The sequence below is a fragment of the Lutjanus erythropterus genome, chromosome 12 (assembly GCF_056507025.1).
Source record: "Lutjanus erythropterus isolate fLutEry1 chromosome 12, fLutEry1.hap2, whole genome shotgun sequence".
NCBI classification, from domain to species: Eukaryota; Metazoa; Chordata; class Actinopteri; order Lutjaniformes; family Lutjanidae; genus Lutjanus; species Lutjanus erythropterus.
The window spans coordinates 28,053,124-28,074,321 of record NC_139328.1 but is presented as its reverse complement, the minus strand read 5'-3'; the positions used below and the strand labels follow the sequence as shown (position 1 = coordinate 28,074,321).

The window sequence follows — 21,198 nt, the reverse complement described above, 5'->3', positions numbered from 1 at the left end:
AAACAGGTACAGTATATATAATAAATGCATGTTTAATATATAGTTTTATAAAACAGTGCATATTTTCACAATGCTATGCAAAAAGGAAAAGTTAATTAGCAAAATGTAATGTATTTTTAATAAGTTGCAACTGTCCCCAGGGTTGGGATCAGTTGTAATATCTCACTTCTTCCTTTTAAATAAATATTGTGAATTATATGTCGTATGTAATTGTCTTTAAATGACATGGGTAATTAGAAGATGCAACTTCAATATATAAAGATTTGCTTAGTCTAGTGCAAATGGTCTCTGAGTTACTGAGAGAAATTTAAAAGGTGTAGCTACTGTCCCCAGTCTCCCCTACTACATATCAAGAAATGGCACGTATAGTTTAAACATTCTTCATAAAATATTTATTGAAGATATTCCATTCATGTGTCATTTTTAATCAAATTATGGCACACTAGCACACAGACCACACTTACATTTTTAAGTTCTTTTAAATGTCAACATTGACATTTCACAGTTTCAAAAGCATTCAGTAGACTCCTGCTGCAGTCCGCTGCATGTCATGCCTCCATTTCTGGGCGTTGGGTTGTTACACTGTCGACTCCTTGTCATCCTTCCTCCACTGCAGGATGACCAAGCGCCCCAGCAGCTCCAGCTGCCGTCAATGGCTATATCTGTCAGAAGTAGTCGTATTATATCTCATGTCATTATGTCAGTATCTCAGTAGGTTTAGAGCAAAGAAAGGAAAATAATGTCATGTTGTATGCAGTGGTTCATATTTTGGATCTTGAGTGCTAACCTTTTTGCCTCTGAGTGATCTCACAGCCCAGTCCAGTGTAGCCAACAGGACACACACAGTCACACCTGGTGCCTATTGAGGGAGATGGAGATATGTCTTTCACCATCTTAATTATCAACCGACATCATTAACATCATTGCAATCATCATCAGTGGCACTTGCTGCACTATTGTTTTCTGTTAAGGGCACAAACACTCTAAAAATGCTAATGATCAGCTCTGTTGGTGTTACTGGCTTCTTTGGTCATTCGTTGAGGGTGATCATTCAAGCAGCGTTTCCACTTCAGGAAGTTTCTTCAGGGACTAGGAACCTTTGGAGACACTTAGTGTATTTCCACCACAGGGACCTGGGACTAAATTAAATTTTTAGAGACATTATAGCCACGTTTCCACCTTAGGAACTTTGACATGGAACTAGAATCCTTTGGAGGAACTGTGTGTTTCCAGCATCACCACCTCCCTAAAAAGTCCCTGTCTGGGGGATGATATTTTCCAAAAGTACAGGAACTTTGTGGGTGGGTCTTGCAGTGCTGAGCATTTCTGATTAGTCAAGTATTCATAGTATTATATTTCAGATGAAACAAATAGGCACACTGAATGGCAGGCTGCAGAGACTAATGTGTGCGGCCACCCACTAAACGCTGAGGTAAAGAGCATTTTACTCTACCTTAACTTACATTAGCACTGTTTTGTCCTGAGGCCTGTCCCTCGCTTTATACGGGTTAGGGTCATCGTTGTTGTATAATCGCCCACAACAATAATGTGTACAAACAGGTGTCATTTTTCATACATCAGCGGGCTAATTTGCCTGATTTTTGCGCTTCTTTAGACCACAGTGGAAACAACAACGGTGGGCTGAAAGAACTTCTCGGTTCCTTAGAAAGTATCACCTGGGACCAAGTTCTGGGTGGAAATGGGGCTGTAATGTTTCTTTAAGTAAAACCTTAAGCTTTTGCACAAACAATGAATAACAAACATAAGGTCACAATAATGCAACAAGTTTTCAGTCAGTAACTGATATCAAACCATAAAGTCTGTCAAAAAAACACAAAACAATAATATCCTCTGAGGTACCTTTCAAAACAGCCACTCCGTTGTTGTGGCAGGGAGCACATCGACATGAGCTAGCCTCTGCCAGGTACTCTGACAGGGCTCTCTTCAGGTTTCTTTTCAGGGTGGCAGCTTGGGTGAAGTCTCTGGACGTCACTAGCTCATACAGCGGCCGTGTCTAATGAGAAACAAATGTAATTAAACCAGAAACAAATGTCTATTCAATCAAGATCTTTTTAGTCTTTGAATTCTATTGAATTGAGTGTGTTTTTTAGAGCCAACTGTAAAGCCCCGCAAATGCTGAAATTTGTCCGTGCTGGAGCAAGGTCATTGTTTGCTGTTCGTCCTCCAACTTGCTATTGATCAGCCTAGCTGTACTTTGCCTGTTTGTAACTGTGCAAATTCTGGTATCTTCACTGACCAATTCTTTTATAAATGTATTTGGTCAAATTCCTTGTGGACAGTTTTATCATGGCAAACTGAAAAAGACTGAGGTTTCTGTAAAAGAAGAACAAGGAGAGGTGCTGCTCTGTGCACCAACTCAGTCAACTTTATCATTTTCCTGTAAAAGTGACATATAGGGCCCTTTCTTACACCTGCTGCACAGCAGATGATGCAGGTGACACAAGTGGCATTGCAATCTTACAACGATGCAGTTGTCATTTTCCCCACATTTGCAAGATAGCAAATGAACTTGTACCTGTCTGTGCACCCATGGGTGGGGGGTCTAAAAATGAAGGTATGACCATGCATGTTTGGTATCTTGAATGGCTCACTGTAGCCAAAACCCCTTGCTAAAACCTTGTCAAAATTGAAAGTCTGTGGTGCATATAGATGTGTATAAGAGTTTGTTGTAAATGGGAACAAAAACAGAGATGGTGAAGATAGGTGAGAAAAAAGGAAGCAAAGCATGAGATTAGTAAATGTTAGAGAAACTCACTGTTCTGCGAATGAAGTCGGGGTTAAAACGCACACCCTCGCCCCATAGGCCCATCAGCTGTGGAGTGGGAAGCCTTTTAGACAACAAAGCAGTGATGGATTCACTGCTTCCTCCCCTCACAACAGCAGTAAAGTCCTCCACCATGCTGCCATGTGCTGTGTCCGCTGGAGAGAGACTCATTCAGTTTTAGCATCAGCTCATGTGTCTATTGTAAAACAGAGGCCATTCTGCAGGACATATGATGTGAGATGGAGCCTCACCTCCCATTTCATTCAGCAAGCCGCCACATCCTCCAACCTGAAAACCCCCAGACACATAAATACCCTCAATGTTGACCCCAAGCTTAAGGCCTGTCTGCACACACTGCTTGTAGTCATCCAAAGAATAATCTGGAACAACAAAACTCTGTTAGCTGTTTTTCAAAGTTTCATTATCCTTCATAAATTTAGTCCATGAGGTGAACATTTCAGTGCATTGGTTTATTAGATTACCACAATGGTGATAGGATGGCAAGATGTACAGTAGCTGATGCCACTAATATCTATCACCTGATTTCTCAAGTTTCTCCTTGTTCAGGATGATGGTGTGCTCAAAGGTTCCTCCGAGGCCTGCCTCTGTGATGTAGTGTGTGCCATAGTCTCTGTAGATCTGTCTGTATTCCCCGTAAGTATACGACTGTGGCAAGGAGCGCAGGCGCTGCAGGAACTCATGGTGAAGCACCAAATCATCTGGCTTCAACATGTACTGGGCCGACTCCAGCTCTGCCTTGGACCTTATAAAGCTGTTAGTCTGAGGAGAGAATCAGTGGAAGGCAGGTGTTGGATAATTCACTGCTTTCATGTTGAGACCTGGGAGGGAATTTATAGATATTTGGAGTGTATTGTGGCTTTGTATGAACCGTAAATATGTTGAAGGGATAATTCGGACAATCTGAAGTGGGGTTGCCTGAGATACAGCATGGAGAAGCAGCATGGAAGCTAAGTAGTGTACTGTTGTGGACAAGATTAGCAGCAGCACAACTTATTTTAGCCATTTAAGCAATAATTTAATTTTAAATGTATGCTATATTTAGAGTATTTTTGCAACTTACCTTGCCACCAGACAGCCTTTTAAAATGGGAAATAGCTGTTATATAAGCCAAATATTGCTCTCTCTCACTCAACCAAACTCTGTAGGCAAAATCGGTCATTTTGCATAACACAGGAGCTGCTACTCTACTGCTGCCTTGATTGGTTGGTTTGTTTGTGTTATTGTGTGACTTCAGTATTTTAAAAGGTTTGTCTGGATTGACACAGAAGTCAAACAATAACACAAATAGACTAACAGATCGAGGCAGCAGAAGATTGACAACTCCTACATTCTGCAGGTAAAATGACTGATTTTGCCAATAAGTGTGGTTGGTTTGGAGAAAGCAGTATTCGGCTTATATAACGGCAGCACCAATTCGACAAGGCCGTCTGATGGCAAAGTAAAGCAGTGAAAATATTCTAAATGTAACATATGCTTTTTATGTATGTGGACCGCCTGTTGATAACTATCTCATACAACCCCACTTCAAATAATCTGAACTATCCCTATAAATTTATTTTGGTTCAGTTTGGTTTTTTTAAGACACAGAAGTCAGGGGAAAAGAAAGCACAAACGATATCTCACGTTGCCAGAAGCACGGCGAAGCTTCTTCACTGACTTGCTGTATTTCTCATTTCTGAAGTTGAAGCCAAATTCAACTACACCTGGAACGGCAAAGCCAATAGATACTACGGTTTTGGATTTACGCTCCTCCTGGGTGAAGGCCATGTAGTCAGAGTAGGAATCAAATGACGTCAGGGTGAAATCATGTGAGCCTCTTGTCTGTAAATACATGGAAAGCAAAATTTCCTTTTTAGTGTGCATTAAATGTGCCATATTAATGACAGAATTATTTTATTGTAAACATTTGGAATATGGAATAATGACAAAAGATGAATAGAGAATAAATATTACAGATTAAAACTAATCCTGGCTGATGCAACATACACAAAGAAAATGGCCAATAATGATACACCATTTCTAAAATGTTAGGTTGTAACTACTGGCACTATTAATCTTAACACATCATTTACTATGCTTTATAGAGCACTTGCAAAATCCCTTTGGTGCCTTTCTATTTAGTGATATGCAGTTATTAATGTTGCCATTCATATTGCTTAAAGGACCAATATGTGACACTCTAGCATTCAAAATTAGTGCTGCAGCCCAAATAGCAAGTTGGAAAAATAGAAAAAAGGTTGAATCCATTTTTAATATACAGTCTATGGTTGAAATGTGTTGTTTTCCACCATAAAATGTCAGAAAATGGTGAAAAATAAGTGTTTCCTAAAATGAAGAATGATGTCTTTAAGTGTCTTGTTTTGTCCACAACACAAAAGATATTCAGTTTACTGTCTTAGAGGAGTAAAGAAACCACAAAATACTGATTTCAGTACCTGGAGCCCCTTTCTGGATGTTAAATTGTACTATGGTACAATCAGTTAATGGGATTTTCTAAAGTTTGATAGCCTCAATAGTGTTCTTGTTAAAGGCTTATATGTCAAATTATTACAAGTGATTTATTAACCATTAATAAAGACATTATGCACAACTTGAGCTGTTGTGATGGGTGAAACATTAGAAAAATGTTTCTAATAAAATGTCAGTACTCATTAAATACATAAGTGTGATAGGCAGCCAGTTTCACCTCTAGAGTGTACTGTTGTAAGTTGTAAGGCTTCCTGAATCTGGTATCCTGGATGTAGTGTGGCAAGCAGCTGCCAGCATAGTATCTGTTATCCAGCACCACTCCCTCCAGGTTACTGTTCAAGATGTTGATTCTGAAAGATGAGCAACAGCAACAGTGTTGATGGTGAGCAGACTGATTTGAGGAGAGCAATTTGTTTACATATCTAAAATATCTTGGACTCCCGCTGCAGACTCATGGGAATGTGACTCACCCTTTGGCGAGGTTCTCGATTCCCCAATACTCGTCAACCTCCTCCCTGCATGGTTTGGAAACCCTCCCACAGCCAACTTCATCTGACATGTCCCCACAGTCGTCCTCCCCATTACACTGCAGAGTTCTGTGGATACAGCGTCCTGAAGGAGAGAGACGGCGTGGCTAGAATTTTATAATGGTTCAGTCTAAAAGAAGACAACAACAGTTTGACAACATGCAAGCAGGTGATGAGATTAGCTTAGCATAAAGAAAGAGGGCAGTGGGAAACAGCTACCCAGGCCTGTTGAAAGGTTAAGACTATGGAGGGAAGTCACTGTGCGTGGCTGACAAATAGTCCAGCAGTACACTTCTTTTACTGGGGGTTATGTGAATGAATTTTTCTAGTATGGGGGCAGTGATTTCATTGACCTTTAGAAATTATGGTAAGCCAAGGGAAACCAGGCTAGCTGATTCCCTCTGTTTCCAGTCTCTTTGCTAAGCTAAGCTAAGCTAATTTGCCTTTCCTAAGTCCTGCCCCTTTTTGCTCTGTGATCCAACAACAGTTAGTTGAGCAAGCGTGGTACCCCATGAAACTTCGCTCAACTTTCCTTTCCTTTTTCCTGTAAGGTATGCTACGTGCTAAACTCATCTATGTTGAAACAAAAAACACATTTTGAAGCTGGTTAAAAGTTGTTGCTGAAAGACCTGTAAAAGCAACATAGTCACATCAGAGGCTAGCTAATGTTACCAAAACACTAGCTTACTAGCTAGCTAATGTTTGATCTAGAGCTACCTCGTTAGCTAGCGTTTTGTTTTAGCATTAGTTTGCTGATAGTTGATATACAACACCCAGCAAGTGAGCAAACGTTTTTCTAGTGGGCAAAATGCTAGCTCACTAGATAGCTAAAAGAGAAAGTTGACGGAGGGTTCCAACAGGGGCGACACTTGGGAGGGGTCAGTTGGCTGCTGGCTCCTATTAAGTGTTGGGTACTGACATGAGAATGGTAGAATAAGTGTGTTGCCCAGAACTATTCCTTTAGGAGCAAAGCTTTATAAAATGCAAAGTGTCCTGAAATCTCCTTACTGTGATGACGAGATGGCTCACTCACGACTAACACAGAATATTAACTTCTTGAACGTGAATCTTTGAACATTCAAACAATGATGTCACTGCTGTGCGGGTGTACAAGACTGAATATATGGTTTCCTGAAAAGAGAGTGGAGTATATGGTAATGGTTGTAGGAGATACCTGTCTGGGTGCAGAGGAATCCCTCACACAAAGGAACATTGTTACAGGTGTAGCGGGCTGGAACAGTACAGGCCTCCTCCTCCCTGCCATGAAAATTGCACGGCTGCCCTCCGAACTGAGACGGCTGTTCCAGTTTAGCATAACGAAACTGGATGGTCGAGGGAGACACAACACATACACGGTCAGAGAAACACAGACGAAGGATGGCCACTACTGAATAAAAGTGGTGGAAGAGCTCGGAAACTGCCCCGGGGAACTATAACAGCCGTAATCCCATTAGAGGGCTGTTTTCACTTTGTCATGTCAAGGTTATTAATCCCCCTCCTTGTAAAGTGGATGAGATAGAGCACTGAAGTACATCAGCTGAGACCTTTGCCAGCAGTGGAACTCTCTACCCCACAGAAGAAAAAAGCCTCAGACATGTCTCTCAATCCTGTGATTATTTATTTAACCAAATCTAATCTCATTTATGGTATTTGGTGCGTTATCAGATGGTTACATCAATTTGTCTGGCCAGTAGTTTACTGGGATAATGGCCATTTATTTAGTTCACTGCAGTCCATAAAACCAGCTGTTCTTGTGCATTTTATTTGCCTCATTGTTAAATTACCATTAACAAGTTTTAGGTAATGTGAAAATATACTATACATTTTCTTTATTGCTGGTAGTTAGATGGGAAGATTGATAATACGCTAAAGCTACTACCATGCAGTCTGAAAACTGTTTCATTGGACATATAGCCCAGTTGTCTGACAGCCTCTTAACCCAAAAACAACAGCCGGTGAAAACGCTACTATCTTCTTTCTCTAATATCTTAGTGTATTTTGAACTGCAAATATTCTTGACCTTTAACAAAAGTCAAGTGACCTTTGATATCATAGTAATTACCTGGTTAGGTTTTGAAAAAGATGATTCGGGGTTCAAATTTTTTAAAAAAAGGTTTACATAGCCTGCAAAATTTCAGAGCAATGGGCTAAATCCAAAACTGCCAACGATTTCTTAGTTCAGGAAATTACTTGACCAAGAAATAAACAGCACTTTGTTGTTTTTATATTTTGGTTTTCTGGTATTACTAATGAGCTTTAGTTCAACACATTTGGTTGCCGAGCTAAAGTGAGTTTTTCCCTGTTTCCAGACTTTGTGCTAAGCTAACGTGGCTGCTGGTTTTATCTTCATGTTTACCATACAGTATTGAGAGTGGTACCAATCTTCTCAATCGACCTCTTGGCTGATTACATCCGATGATATCACTGAGATGAATTTTGGTGTCACATGATGGTCTACATGCTGACTCAGAGGCTTTTCTACATAATGGTAGAAACAATGAAAACTTTTAATCTTAAAAATGAAGCATTAGAGGCAGTACAGTTGTGCCTGTAGCTGATTAATATGAACTTTTCCAGCTGTGTGGCTGTCGGCTGACTAATAACAGCCAATCATATTTGTGCAGGTTAAACTAAACATCACAGCTATTATAATCAGACACTTCTCACTATTACACAGCTGATATGGTCATGTTAACACACCACTCAAATCATCTCTTATGAGGTACTTTTAGTTCATTTTTATGTTCATGTATGGATTAAGGGTGGAGCTAAACCTTTTCTGCAATATTTTCCTCATATTACAGTTTGCTACATACCCATATACAGTTTGCTTGTCATATGTGTCTTTGACTGCATTTTAATTTAAACATCAGCATGAACTATCTATGGCTATGTGTGATTTTATTCCTTTGTAACAGACTATCAGAGTGTCCAAGTGAGGCCAGCAAACACACGCCGTGTATTGTTGCTGTGATGTTCCCCAGGCCCTCTATCACCTGTCTGGGGTCATAATACTTACTCTCTTTTTCTGACAGGTGTCACAGCGTGACCATGCGCTCCAGTCTGATAAAACACAGTCCACTGGTTGAACTACCACCTGATCGCCCACTGAGCGAGCTTCACGAACACTGGGCTCCTCATCGCTTGCTGTTGCGATGCCGACTTTACTGTGACACGTAGATGGAAATCAAGTCAGAAGAAATCGACATTTATGTCACTTTGAAAGATCTTTTAGTTTCTCTGAAGAGTCTTGCTGTAAGATTGTCTACTGACAGATCAGCAGTTGTGTCAGCATGTCTTTGACAGCAAGACATTCACATAACCTCAGTGGACATTAAACTGAATCAGAAAATGAAAAAAGACAATCTACAGACGAATACAACTCCTACCTTAGCAGCACCAAGCTCAAAGTAACATGGAGTAGATGGCACTGCAAACTGAGTGCGCTCATCCGTATCAGCACAGAAAGCATGGTAGTGTGTGTGATGACTGACTGCGAATGGGTGGAAAACACTCTTCAGCTTTCTGTGTAAACACCCACTGATCAATACTGTCCGGGATATGAACTCACTGCTGCTGTTAGACTCAGATGTGGAGCTGAATACACAATCCTGCAGGCCTCAGAACCACAGAGCTAAGAGTGAGGGTTTTAGGTCTTGTGTATATTTACCACAAGTATGACACAGTTTATAATGAGGCACTTTAGAGTCCGCAGGTATTTTAAATTAAAAACTTCTTTTCATCTGTTACATAAACTTTATTATGCACAATCTGTACTGATATGATCAATGGCTGCAAAACATACTTTAAATAACACATGGCAGTGGTGGAAAATAAAGGCTTTGTAAATGACATACATTCCCGTTAAAAGTCTTCTCTTGTCTAATTATTTGAGTCATGTTTGTGTACTTGTGACCCTGAAACTTTGTTTACCTTCGCTCATTCCTGGATTTCACAAAATGATGCAATCCCATGACTCAGCTGTAGTTACTTCAGTTTTGAGGTACTTGTACATGACATGGGTATTTTCATTTTATGCTGGTTTAACTCATATTTGTACTTACACTCCACAACAATTAAGAGGAAACTATTTTACTTTCTATTACTCCACTGCTTTGACTTGACAGCTGGAGTTACTAAAACATCCCACCTGTGTGTAATCTGTCAGATTTAGTCTAAATGTAGCCTGTTATGGACCACATTTATCCCTAAAACATCTTAAATTAGTCTTTCTGAACATTTTTAAACATAATCACTGATGTTCAAAAACTTGAACACTGCTCTTTAATATAAAATGTATGTAAAAACAAAAAATGCACATTTTCTGCTCCTTCATGAGATGCATACATAATGCGCTTATACAACACAACACATTCTAAAGATCAAACCACCTTTTTTCTCAGCCTTTTTGGTTTGTGACACAAGAGTGTGTGTGTGAGTTGTTTGCTGAAATGTGATTTCCCCTTCAACTTCTCAGATGGTTTCAACAAAAATAACTGTTCTACTGTGCAGAAAAAGAAGAGATCAAATTTTCCAATATTATACAACAAAAGCCAGACAATGAATACAAATATGTGTAACAGAAGTTTTTTTTCCTTATTATTATTTTCTTCCACCTTAAAGGGAAAACTTAGCATTCTTCATCTGGATATCCAGTTGGTGTTGATGGAAAATGTTGTCAGCTGAATAAATTCCTCAGTGCTATGTTGACCAAGAAAGATGCTTGTGGTGCCTACGTGTACCAGGATGCATTGCATGATGCCAAAGCTCATGTTGCCATGTATCACCAACCAGCCTATTACTTGGCTGGCTAGAACATAGCATTAGGGAACAAAAATACTCACCTTGCTCACGCTTCCTGACTACCTGTAGACTCCAAATCCAAGCTGAAATAGCCTGTTGTTTTTCCTTACATTCAGTGACATCACTGTGACATCACTGGATGCATGAAGAACTACAGATTTTGCAGCAAGAGAACTCGGTTTTCTAGGTCAATATAGCATGCAATGAGGAATTTATTGCTTCAGATGACTACATTTACCATCAACAAATAAATTTTAATTTATTAAAATATTACCTATAATTAACTTTCAGTTTCTAAAACTCAGTGATTCAAGTTCATTTAGTCAAGTTCATCTATTATTTTGAATATTTTGTTTTTTTTATTACACTGCTGCTCCTCATCTGATTAAGTAATATGATCTGCACAAAAAGAACAATATATATCATATACACAGTCGGATGACTAATTGACTGTACGGAGGATTAATGAAGAATTTGTGAGAGGAGAGCAGCCTCTGTTGGCTGCTTTTGTGCTCCTTACAGAGCAGATCATTAGAAACATGGCATGAGGTTAAAGAGAGAGAAGAAAACCAGGCAGAAAAGTGGGAATCACATGATATTTTATTTGTGACTGAACAGTGGCATGGGTACAGTGTATGGGGGAAGTCATAGACGTACAAAAGTCCTTTTTTTCTCTTTTTCATGACAATTCTTAATTCCATAAATAAAATTTACAAAATATTTTGGACTATTTCTCATTTTTCTTACACGAGCAGGGGTACAGTTACCATTTGTTATTGTAAGTCTAGCAGTTAATAGTGATATCTCTATTGTTCATATTATATACGCCTTTCTTTTTGACCCTTTCCATTCGGTGGAGCAGACCTACAATATGCCCAAGTGCTTTGTTACAACAATGACCTGTTTACTGTGTACAAATGACCTGACAAGAACAGTGACTGGACAACAAAAAAATCAACCTGATAAGGCATAGAAATGCACTCTACTGTCTCTGAGCTTGTGGTTGTTAAGCCATGTCACATCAGTATGGGTTTATTCTGCTTATTTATTCAAGAAACCAAACATAGATATGATCCTAAGAGGCAGGTTGTAAACAATGCGACCTCAGCTGGAAATGTAGAATATCTAAAAAACAAAGAGATGCAGGAAAATCTGCCTCCTATTTACTAAAAAAAAGTCTGTAACCATTAAGAAGTAGTAGGATTCTTGTTGCTATTCTTATCAACCCCTTCGTTTCTTTCACCAGGTACAGCAGGCTTTTATTTTGAATGACCATGTAACACAGATTCACAGTTCATATCTCACCAACCGAACAGAAACAAAGACAAGTTCTCTGAAATCAAAAAAATAAATGGCAGCGAAAGCGAAACAAACATCCAGACGTCAAATATGGAGGTGCTGGTAGGGCATTGCTTGAGAGAAACACAGGTAGTTGGCATCCAAAGAGGCAGAGAGCTATCTTATGGCACAGAGGCTCAGGTACGGGGCACTGGGAAGATTCTTATTTACAAAATAGATGTTTGGCAAATTTTGATTTCGACATTGATGCCTCAAAGTCATTTCGATTATCTCTAATGACTCGGCGTCATCAACACAGAATTCACAGCTTATAAAATAAGAAAAAGAGCTCATGTTTTTTTTCGATTTGTTTCAGATCTATAGAAGGAAGCTGCTGCTGCAGAGAACAGTTTGCTCACAGCTGAGTCCGCTGAATCCACATCAAGTCTGTTCATGCAAATGGACGAGTCGGTGGAGCAACATGATGAGAATATTTGGCAAATCCATCTGCTGTGCACAGTCTTTGCTGGTGGCAGTCGACAAGCTGAAGGTCAACCACGTGCCCCTCTCGAAAAGGTTCCAAAAAATAATTTGCATCATCAGTGTCACATTGGCCATGTTAACGTCTCCTCACAGGTATAAACTCATTAATCCGTCACAGGAGGGTGCTGTCACCTCCCATCGTAAGATCAAAGGTCACTTCCTGGTTGAAAGGTTATTTGATTGGATGATAAAGCCAAAGTCTGGTTGTCATGCTGAGGAGTTACAGTACAGTACAGTATGTGGCCTCTGGAGGGAAGCAGATCCAGCTTCTTGCCAAAATATCCTTTCAAGGTTGAAAAAACAGAACAAGTCTGTGTAATCCAGCTGTGAGAGACGCTGCTGCTGATCACAGTCACTCATCTCTCTCATCTTCTCTTTCTCATGAGCTTCTGTCTGGGCCTCGAGAGCTTCCATCCCCGACACTGGAAAAAAAAATCATACAGGAATTAAATGGAATCAACTCATCTTTTCTCATTAAGTTAATGTGACTATACTAGTTTTATTTGTTCAAATTGAGTAAACATGACTTAACTTTTTGTATTTGTTTTCAGAACTTACAAGTTTGAATTCTTATAACTTGAACTGACGAATTAAATTATGTTTCAAGAGAAACTTAATAGGTTGAAAGAAAAAATATCTGATGGAAACTTGCTGTGTGTCTTTAATACACTTTAAGATCAGTCATGGCTGAGAAAATGTAAAAAAAAATCAAATTTGTTTGTAATGTTTGTCAGTGTGACTGAAGAGTTGTTGGTTCAACTTAATATCTTGAGCTTACTGAACATGTTTTCTCAAGTACAACTGAATTAATGTGAAGTTTATTTGACTAGAAAAGTCTCTTTGTTTCGAATCATTTCAAACCTCAACTTGTCTTTTCAAATGCAGTCAATGTAAAATTTTAAGGCACATTTTAAGACACTTTTTTAAGTACAAGTACTTGTCCTTAAGTAGATCTTTCCGGTATCTGTACTCTACTTGGGTATTTGTTTTTCATTTTACTTTTACTGCCTAAATTTTAACACAAACAGCGACACTTTCTTGGGGAGTAAGAAAATGTTAATACACTTGAGTATCGCAATATTATTTTTTGTGATACTGTATTGATTGTCAAAAATACTCTTGATATCATGCAAAGATCCTTTGCTGTGGTTCATTTTGTGTTGTGCTTAAACACCAGACCACCAGATAGCAGCGTAAATACAAATAAACTTTTTTAACTTGGATTTATTGCAAATGGTGTTGTGGTGTTATAGTGTTATACTCCTTTTACGCTTTCCATAAAATTAAATTAAAAAGATTGCATAATATCACCTTGCTCACAGTATCGCAATATATCGAAATATACTGAATCATGACACCTGTATCGTGATACATATTATATTGCCACATTCTTGCCAATACACCACACTAGCACTTTCTGTTCCTCACATTGTCAAAACACGCTCATAACTTTAATTTTAATGCATTTGAGGGGAATTATTGATTATTTTTATTTTGTGTCACTGCATGCTGCCTCCCAAACATGAAGACTGCTTTCATAACAATGCTCTGGTGTATCCATCAGTACACATCATGCATGAGCAAGACAGACATAACAAGATGAAAATGGCTCAGAGGATGTTACAAGACAAAACAGACAGAGAGGGAGAGTAGATTGAAAAGAAAAGGCGTCTAGTGAATCTGTCAGCTGCCTGTGAGGGTTTTTTTTTTACCACTGCACTACCAATTTTTAAACACCAAAGGGACATCAAAGAACTTTCAAAACCAGCAAAAGATCTGGGTAGTCCTGCAGAGATGAATGAATTTCCAACAAAAGAAAAAAAGGCTTAATTCTGCACATCACACTCTTAGAAATAAAGATGTTTACTAGAACCATAAAGACTTCCTCACTGGTGAATCCTTTTTGGTTCCTGGTAGAACCTTTTATAAAGGTTCCACTTGAACCCTTTCAGACAGTATTATCTAGAACCCAATATATGAAAGGCTTCACCCAGAACCCCTATGAGAGGTTCTAAAGGAGAACCCTTCTATGGTATAATGGTTCGCACTTGGAATCCTCCCTGGAGTTCTATTTATAACCCTTCCACCTTCTAAGGATCCTAACGAGAACCCACCCAGGGGTTTCTACTAAGAACCTTTCATGTTCCAAAGAAGTAAAGAAGCTGAATCAGTACTTCTACTTGTGTGTAATGTGTATACTTTTGCCACCTCTGCATGTCATGAAGCTGTATTTGTGCGGTTATAACTCTGACCACTAGGTGGCAACATTGTGCCTTCCTTATCTTTCGTTGGGGCGACGCAGAGAGGCATAATGACAGAAACACTGAACTAAACCAAGGTTCCTCTCCCATTGGCAGCAAACCACTCATCCACAACAAAAAAGGGAACACAGACAAATGAGAATATAAAGCTAATAAAGAAACACAGAGCATGTTATGAAAATATGAGAGAGGGCATTGTTGATGAAAAAAAAGAGCGCCTCAGTGTGAGGGTACAGTTGATAGGTAACAAGGGCAAATAAGAGAGGAGGGGACCATGAGATACCCACTCAGTGTCTGTTGTTCTCTAGCTGTCTTCCTGTGGACAGGTCTGATCCTGCGGAGGATCAGAGGCTCCACTGGGCACCGGAGAGATCGACCTTGCAACAACAGAGCCCTGAGAGAGACAGAGAGAAGAAGCTGTAAAATTTATATTTTGCAGGCAAAATCACCTCCAGCATGTGAGTACTGGCAAAAAAGTGCATCTTTTCTTCCCAAGAAAAACATCCGCCAAACATTTAAGAGAATGACAACAAGCATGATTAGCGTGGAACATAATTTCACCTTATTATATATGATCTAATCAAGACACTTAAATCATCTTTGACCTTTCACGTTTAATTGACTTGACATTTTTCTGAAAAAAGGGTAAAAATCAATCCCATTTGGCCGTGTTAATCACATGACATTCTACCCTGCGTGTGATTATGTGCGATTTACTCGAGAACAGATCATCCATATGACAATAACAGATTATGGCATCATGCCAGTCAGTTTGTAAATCAGATCCATGAATCTTATCGACTGGGATGTGACCCAGGGGGGGACGGCGGCGCTCACCGATTGTTCCTCCTCCTTGGCGTTGCTGGAGCTGCCCTCGGGGTCTACAGGGGAGTGATCTGTGGGGGGGTCACTGGCCTGGGAAGGGGGGCAGTCCGAGGATGAGCTCTGCTGAGGGGCCGGGGTAGATGCTGCAGAGAGAGGGAATGAGAAATGTAAATTCATGAGGGAAAATATGCATGAAATACAGCAAGAGGGCATATAGTAGAATTTTAACTTTGTTTTGTTCCACTTTCTTAAACGTGGCGTGTTTACTGTTTGATGCTAATGTGCTCTGTGAATATATTTTAGCATCAAGCTGGTAACATGCATAACCTATACTGAGAAGTGGTGCTTTCAAATCTAGATCATGACCTTTATGTGTCATCTCCTTGACTTTTTTTCTATTATACATGACATTCTGTATTCTGTATACCAGGTCTATTCAACTGGCAGCCAGTGAGGCGAACCCTGTAACAAAAGTATATAAAAAGGATATAATTGTAATTTTATTTAAATAACTTGATAACATTCTAAGTTTATGGTTGTTTACATTGTTTATTAGTAGATCGTCATTTTATTGTGCTAATTAGTGTGTTCATTGTTTATGTCTGTTGTTAACAGGGTTGGAATTTGGCCACAGATCCCAGGAGAGACACAGCAGACGTGTTGTAATCTTGAGTTTCTCTGTTCTTTGTTTTGGTAGCCGGCCGTGTGCATGTTAGTCCATGTTAGCTATGAGCTACTGAAGGACTCCAACTTGACTCTGAGCTGGATTTTCTTCTCTTTGATGTGTAAGTAACTGGATAGGTTCATATTATTACATGTCTGTTTTCATTAGTGACTGTCTAGAGTTGACATAATAGCTGATTGGCTGTTGCCGATGTTATGAATTTGTTCTGCAAATGTTGCAATTGCTAGATGTCACTGAATGTTGACATAGCCCCTTTAAAACCAGTGCTTTCATCTTCAAGTGTAGTTTGGTTTACTTGATGTGGAGTTGTGTGATTTGGTGTATTAGCAACAGTAGATGCTGGTCGACACACCCCAAGTTTGGAGAGGCAGAGAGGGGCACCAGCAGAGCAGCTGATGTGCCATCAGACAGCTTTTTTCCGATGGGAAACTGCTGTTACGTAAGCATAAGTATCGCTCTCTCAACCAAACTACAAAAGTGCAAAATTAGCACCTCACAGAGCATGCAAATGGCTGGTCTACCAGAGAGTGATATTGACATATATTATGTCTGTTTCCTGTCAGCAAGGACAGTATAGGTTAAGTAAAGTGGTGAAAATATTCTAAATATAGCATACACTGAAAACAGATATAGATTTTTTAGGTGAACCACTGCTGCTGGCCCTGTCTTCAGCAGTTCATTGCTTAGCTTCTGTGCTTCCTTTCTGCTTCTCCAAACTGTGGACTGTCATCTGCTGCAGCTCATACACAGACTATGGATAAGTGCATCATACAACCACACTTCAAAATAATCCAAAATATCCCTTTAAATTTCAGTTAGTTGCTTTAGTGTGTCTGTGTGCTCAATGAATCTTTTAAACCTGATACTTACAGACCATGCCAGCGACAATGTAAACCTGTTAACCTTTTGAAAGCCACTGCATCTCTCTAACCCTCTGTCTGTTTGTGTCCTACAAGCACAGTTCTCGTGCTGGGACCTTTCTTGTTCCCCTGGCAGTCAGTGCCTCTTTCCAGATGTTCTAGATCGTCCAGGAGATTCAGCCTCTGCTCTTATCTCTCTCTCTCTCTCCCCTGTGTGCATGTTGTCCTTGTCTTTCTCTCCCTCTGCGTGGTTGTTTCTTTTCTCCTATCTCTGTGAATGATGCGCTTGAGCTTTGCCTCTCGTGTGCTTGTGCAGTCTGTCCTCTCTCCAGGTCTCCATGGTGGAAAGGGAGGTTGTGTGGCTCAGGTTCTGTTGCATATCTGTCCCTCCTTGGAGAGGGACCCCTGCTCTGATGCGCTTTCTGCAATTTGTCCAGTTTTTCCCCCATTAAAAGGCTCATTTCTTATCCGAATCAAGGTTCTTAGGACAGAGAATGTTGCTTGACAAAAGATTGTAAAGCCCTTTAAGGCAAATTGTGATTTGTGATATTGGGTTATATAAATAAAACTGACTTGACTTGACATAAGTCTTCATCTTGCTAAAGGTCAGTGGAGTTTTTGGTCACACGCAAGCCGTTTTCTTTTTGTGTGAGGCACAGTGTTGCAGAATAAAATTACATCAACGTCATGCTAACATGCTCATGGTGACAATACTAGCATGCTGTTTATAGTGTTTACCAGGTTAACCATCTTATTAGTAGCACTAGCATTCTAACATTTGCCAATTAGCACTAAACACAAAGTACAAATGAGGTTGATGGGAATGTCGTTAAGTTATTACAATCGCTGCTTCCTAAGCCTCACCCTTTTTGGCTCTGGAGGATATATCCTCTATATATCCTCTGGAACCATGAATGAACTATACAAAAGTTTATTACAAAGCATTCAGTAGATGCTGAGATATTTCACAGGACAAGTAAATATTTTGATCAGTTGCTGGTGCTAATGGAACAGATGATACCAGAGACATTATCAACTTCATCTTCAGATACCATGACTGCCTATAACAATGGATCTAAATGTTTAGATAGTCCAGTTTGTAAGGTTGTAGATGGACTGTCAGACATCACCAGAGCCATGCTGCTAAAAAGTCTAATAAAATGGTTCAACTGAGCTTCAATGTTTTAAAATGCTGCATGTTTTTCACATAAACTGGTACAGACAGTAATCTACATGCATTATGTGGGAGGAAAATAATTAGGAACACTTACGAGATTCAGTAGACGGTGATGAGGATGTACCTGGGCTCAAGGTCATCCTGGAGAGATCAAGGTCACTACAGCTTCCTTCCTCTTCCTGGGTCACAGCAGATGAAGGTGGCAACAGCTGACTGCAGGCCAGTGTGTCCGGTACACTCATGAGGCCTGGGGTCCCACACCTGCTCACCGCTGCCGACGCCACGCCAGGTCCAACACCTGCTGCTCCAACTCCTGATGTAGAGGGGCCCTCGCCCGCGTCTGAGTCCACGCCGAGGCCTTCCTTCCCCAGACTCAGCTGCCTCTGCAGCAGGGCGGGGTCGGCCGTGTGCTGGGGGCTGGTGATGGCAGAGGAAGGCGCTGATAGGTCGCAGGCTTGGGGGCACATGGTGGTAATGGGTACCAGGCCTTGGAGCATGGCAGCTGGTATGGCATGTCCCCCCACGCCCACGGTCTGGGCTGGCATGTAAGCCGCCATGGCCGCCCACTGCTGCTGGGTGGCAGGGAAAATGTTGGCCTGGCTCCAGATGACCGGCTGACCACCGGGGAGGACCTGAGCCACCTGGAGGGGCCCCTGCACGGGGAAGGCCAGAGTCTGAGCCTGGGCAGGAAACGGCTGCTGCGCCCACTGGGCCGCCTGCACTGGACCCATGGTCATATAACCTGGAGCAGAAACAGGAGGAGGAGGGAGAGGAAGAAAATAATTAAAGGATATTAGGGCAGGAAAAGGAAGTGGTAATGATTATTATTATTATGAGCACTGCATACATTTTGTCTCCTGTAACTGTGAGTTCAATACATCGATTTTCAACATTACAGCATGTTCATCTATTTAAGTTTCCCTCCAGACAAGTTTTAAATACTCTGCTATGATTAATATTTCGTTTAACATGGTTTTCTAACATAAAAAGTTGAAAAAACAACAAATAGGCTGGAAGCACATCTACTCTTTCCCCTTCATTGAGAAATTCTGGCTCTGTGCCACCACACTAGGTTGATCAGTGTGCATCAAGACAACAAGCGTTAACATTAGAGGAAGCATGTAGGTTTCAGCCCTACATGTGCGGGCCTCAGTCACTGCTTGATTCAACTGGGCATGGCTGTGTCACATTCTGGCTGTGAAGTGGCCGCCGTGATACTTGTGATTCCACCACAAGTGCCACAGCACATCCCAGAAGCGGCTCTCCACTCTGCTCCGCAGAGAATACGTGATGGATGCTGTGTCAAGCTTCACAGAGCAGATCGACCAGGCACGAACTCAGACACAGGATCAGCATAGAGAATTCAGCTGATTTTCAGAATAAAAGACCCTGTACAGATTCCAGATCATGACAACAGACAAAACAGAAACTACTGAACTACAAAGCCTACTTATCAGATCAAGCTAAGCACTCCGCTTCTCAAATGCTTGTGGTGGGGTAACGGTGTCATAGATGCAACGTGCCCAGTGGCATTAATCAGACGGAGACTTAGATGAAGAGTCTGTTATGCACCAAAATCAGCAACCAGCATATGTATATAATGGTGTCATTAGAATCTTATATTTGTTCATGTTAGCTTGTAAGTGGCGGTGGCTGACACAGCTAATACTAACGCTCGCTGTCTGTACTGACAAGTCAGATCTGCGCAGGAGGTTTCGGGTTTCTTTAGATAGAGATTGGCTTTTGGATTTGCAACCTACCAAATCTATGCTTTCCTGAGATACATTTGAATATCATATTTCAGGGAAGTGTACAGATATCTTCCTACTCAGAAGAGGAATGTTAAAACAGCTCTCTAGTGACACACTTTGAACAGATACAAGTCAGTATAGTCAAAGTCTGACATTTTAGAGAACATATAAGAAAACACATTTAAGTGGAGAGCTGTCTTTAATATTGCTTTAACAGCCCAACCAAACTTGCGTCACAGGGTATGTATGAACTTTTAAAAGATTTATTAAGTACAATTATGATGACTTCAGGTAACTGATTTAACCCAGGCTAGGTTGGAAATTTTATCACAATCATATATTGTCCAAAAATGTTACTGTTGCATGTTAATACGCTTACAAGCACGGGTTATGTGCTTCATTGCTTCATTGTTCCAGGACAACATCTGAGATTTGAGAGTCAGCTGTCAAACAGCAGTCATAAGCTGTCTTATCATGGGCAGACACATTGTGAAATGGATGATGTGAAACAAGTTGTTTCTTGGATTAAAAAGGTCGCTCTTCAGTAGGCTGAATGACGTTGGAACGCTCTTGACTGTTCTTGGAAAACCACGACGTCAGTGGTTTTGGTAAAATATGCAAAACCACCATTGTGGTCTTTTAAGTAACATCACTGTACTGTATCTTGGTGGGTTACAGCTTAATCACACGGCTGCTCCATGTGTGGTCCTTATAAAAACTGAGATAAATCCACATCCTGCCAAATCTTGGTGGGGCTTTTTCACAAACTACACATCAAAGACAGCCATTCCCACCAGCACTTTATTCTCTTTTATGTTTTGTATTGTGGAAAAAGATGCATCGTTTCACTCCGGGTAGCTACCTGACGGCACAGAGGTGGGGCTGAAGGGGGCATACATCTCAGCAGGATTGTGTTGCTGCTGGCGGCTGCTCCTGCTAGGGTCCAGTGTGTTGGCAGGTGATGGGGGCATCTGGGAGGCAGAGCACACACACACACACACACACACACAGATGTCACCACTATCAAAGTCACCTAAAAGTCATCGCCACTGCCCATTTATCTTTAATGTGCAGTACTGTCGGATATTTGGGTTATTCAGATCTCTGCCAGTGTCCTAATGAAATGACCGACCATCACAAACAAAATTAGGGATGCATGATATTTGATTTTTGACAATACACAAAATTTTTCAACTCATTTTGCCTGATTGCC

At 40.6% G+C, this 21,198-nt stretch overlaps 2 protein-coding genes across 3 annotated transcripts in view; both read right to left on the bottom strand.

The window, feature by feature from the left end:
• Nucleotides 1-369: 369 nt before the first annotated feature.
• c8b (complement component 8, beta polypeptide) lies at nucleotides 370-9,351 on the bottom strand. The gene is made up of 12 exons (XM_084731686.1): nucleotides 9,192-9,351; nucleotides 8,822-8,969; nucleotides 6,977-7,124; nucleotides 5,746-5,887; nucleotides 5,493-5,625; nucleotides 4,430-4,627; nucleotides 3,325-3,565; nucleotides 3,037-3,165; nucleotides 2,777-2,940; nucleotides 1,861-2,014; nucleotides 788-859; nucleotides 370-662 (listed from the first exon to the last, which is right to left on the bottom strand). The coding sequence occupies exons 1-12, from the start codon at nucleotides 9,272-9,274 to the stop codon at nucleotides 508-510; spliced, it is 1,767 nt and encodes a 588-aa protein (XP_084587812.1). The 5' UTR covers nucleotides 9,275-9,351; the 3' UTR covers nucleotides 370-507.
• Nucleotides 9,352-11,187: 1,836 nt separating this feature from the next.
• The window catches only part of dab1b (DAB adaptor protein 1b), a 71,292-nt gene continuing 61,281 nt past the window's right edge, over nucleotides 11,188-21,198 (bottom strand). For both annotated transcript variants that reach the window (XM_084731688.1, XM_084731687.1), the window contains 5 exons: nucleotides 20,848-20,956; nucleotides 18,329-18,976; nucleotides 15,525-15,655; nucleotides 14,975-15,081; nucleotides 11,188-12,848 (listed from right to left, as the gene is read on the bottom strand). In XM_084731688.1, coding sequence (XP_084587814.1) covers nucleotides 14,992-15,081; nucleotides 15,525-15,655; nucleotides 18,329-18,976; nucleotides 20,848-20,956 — 978 coding nt within the window. In that variant the 3' untranslated portion in view covers nucleotides 11,188-12,848; nucleotides 14,975-14,991. The remainder of the gene's footprint in view (nucleotides 12,849-14,974; nucleotides 15,082-15,524; nucleotides 15,656-18,328; nucleotides 18,977-20,847; nucleotides 20,957-21,198) is intronic.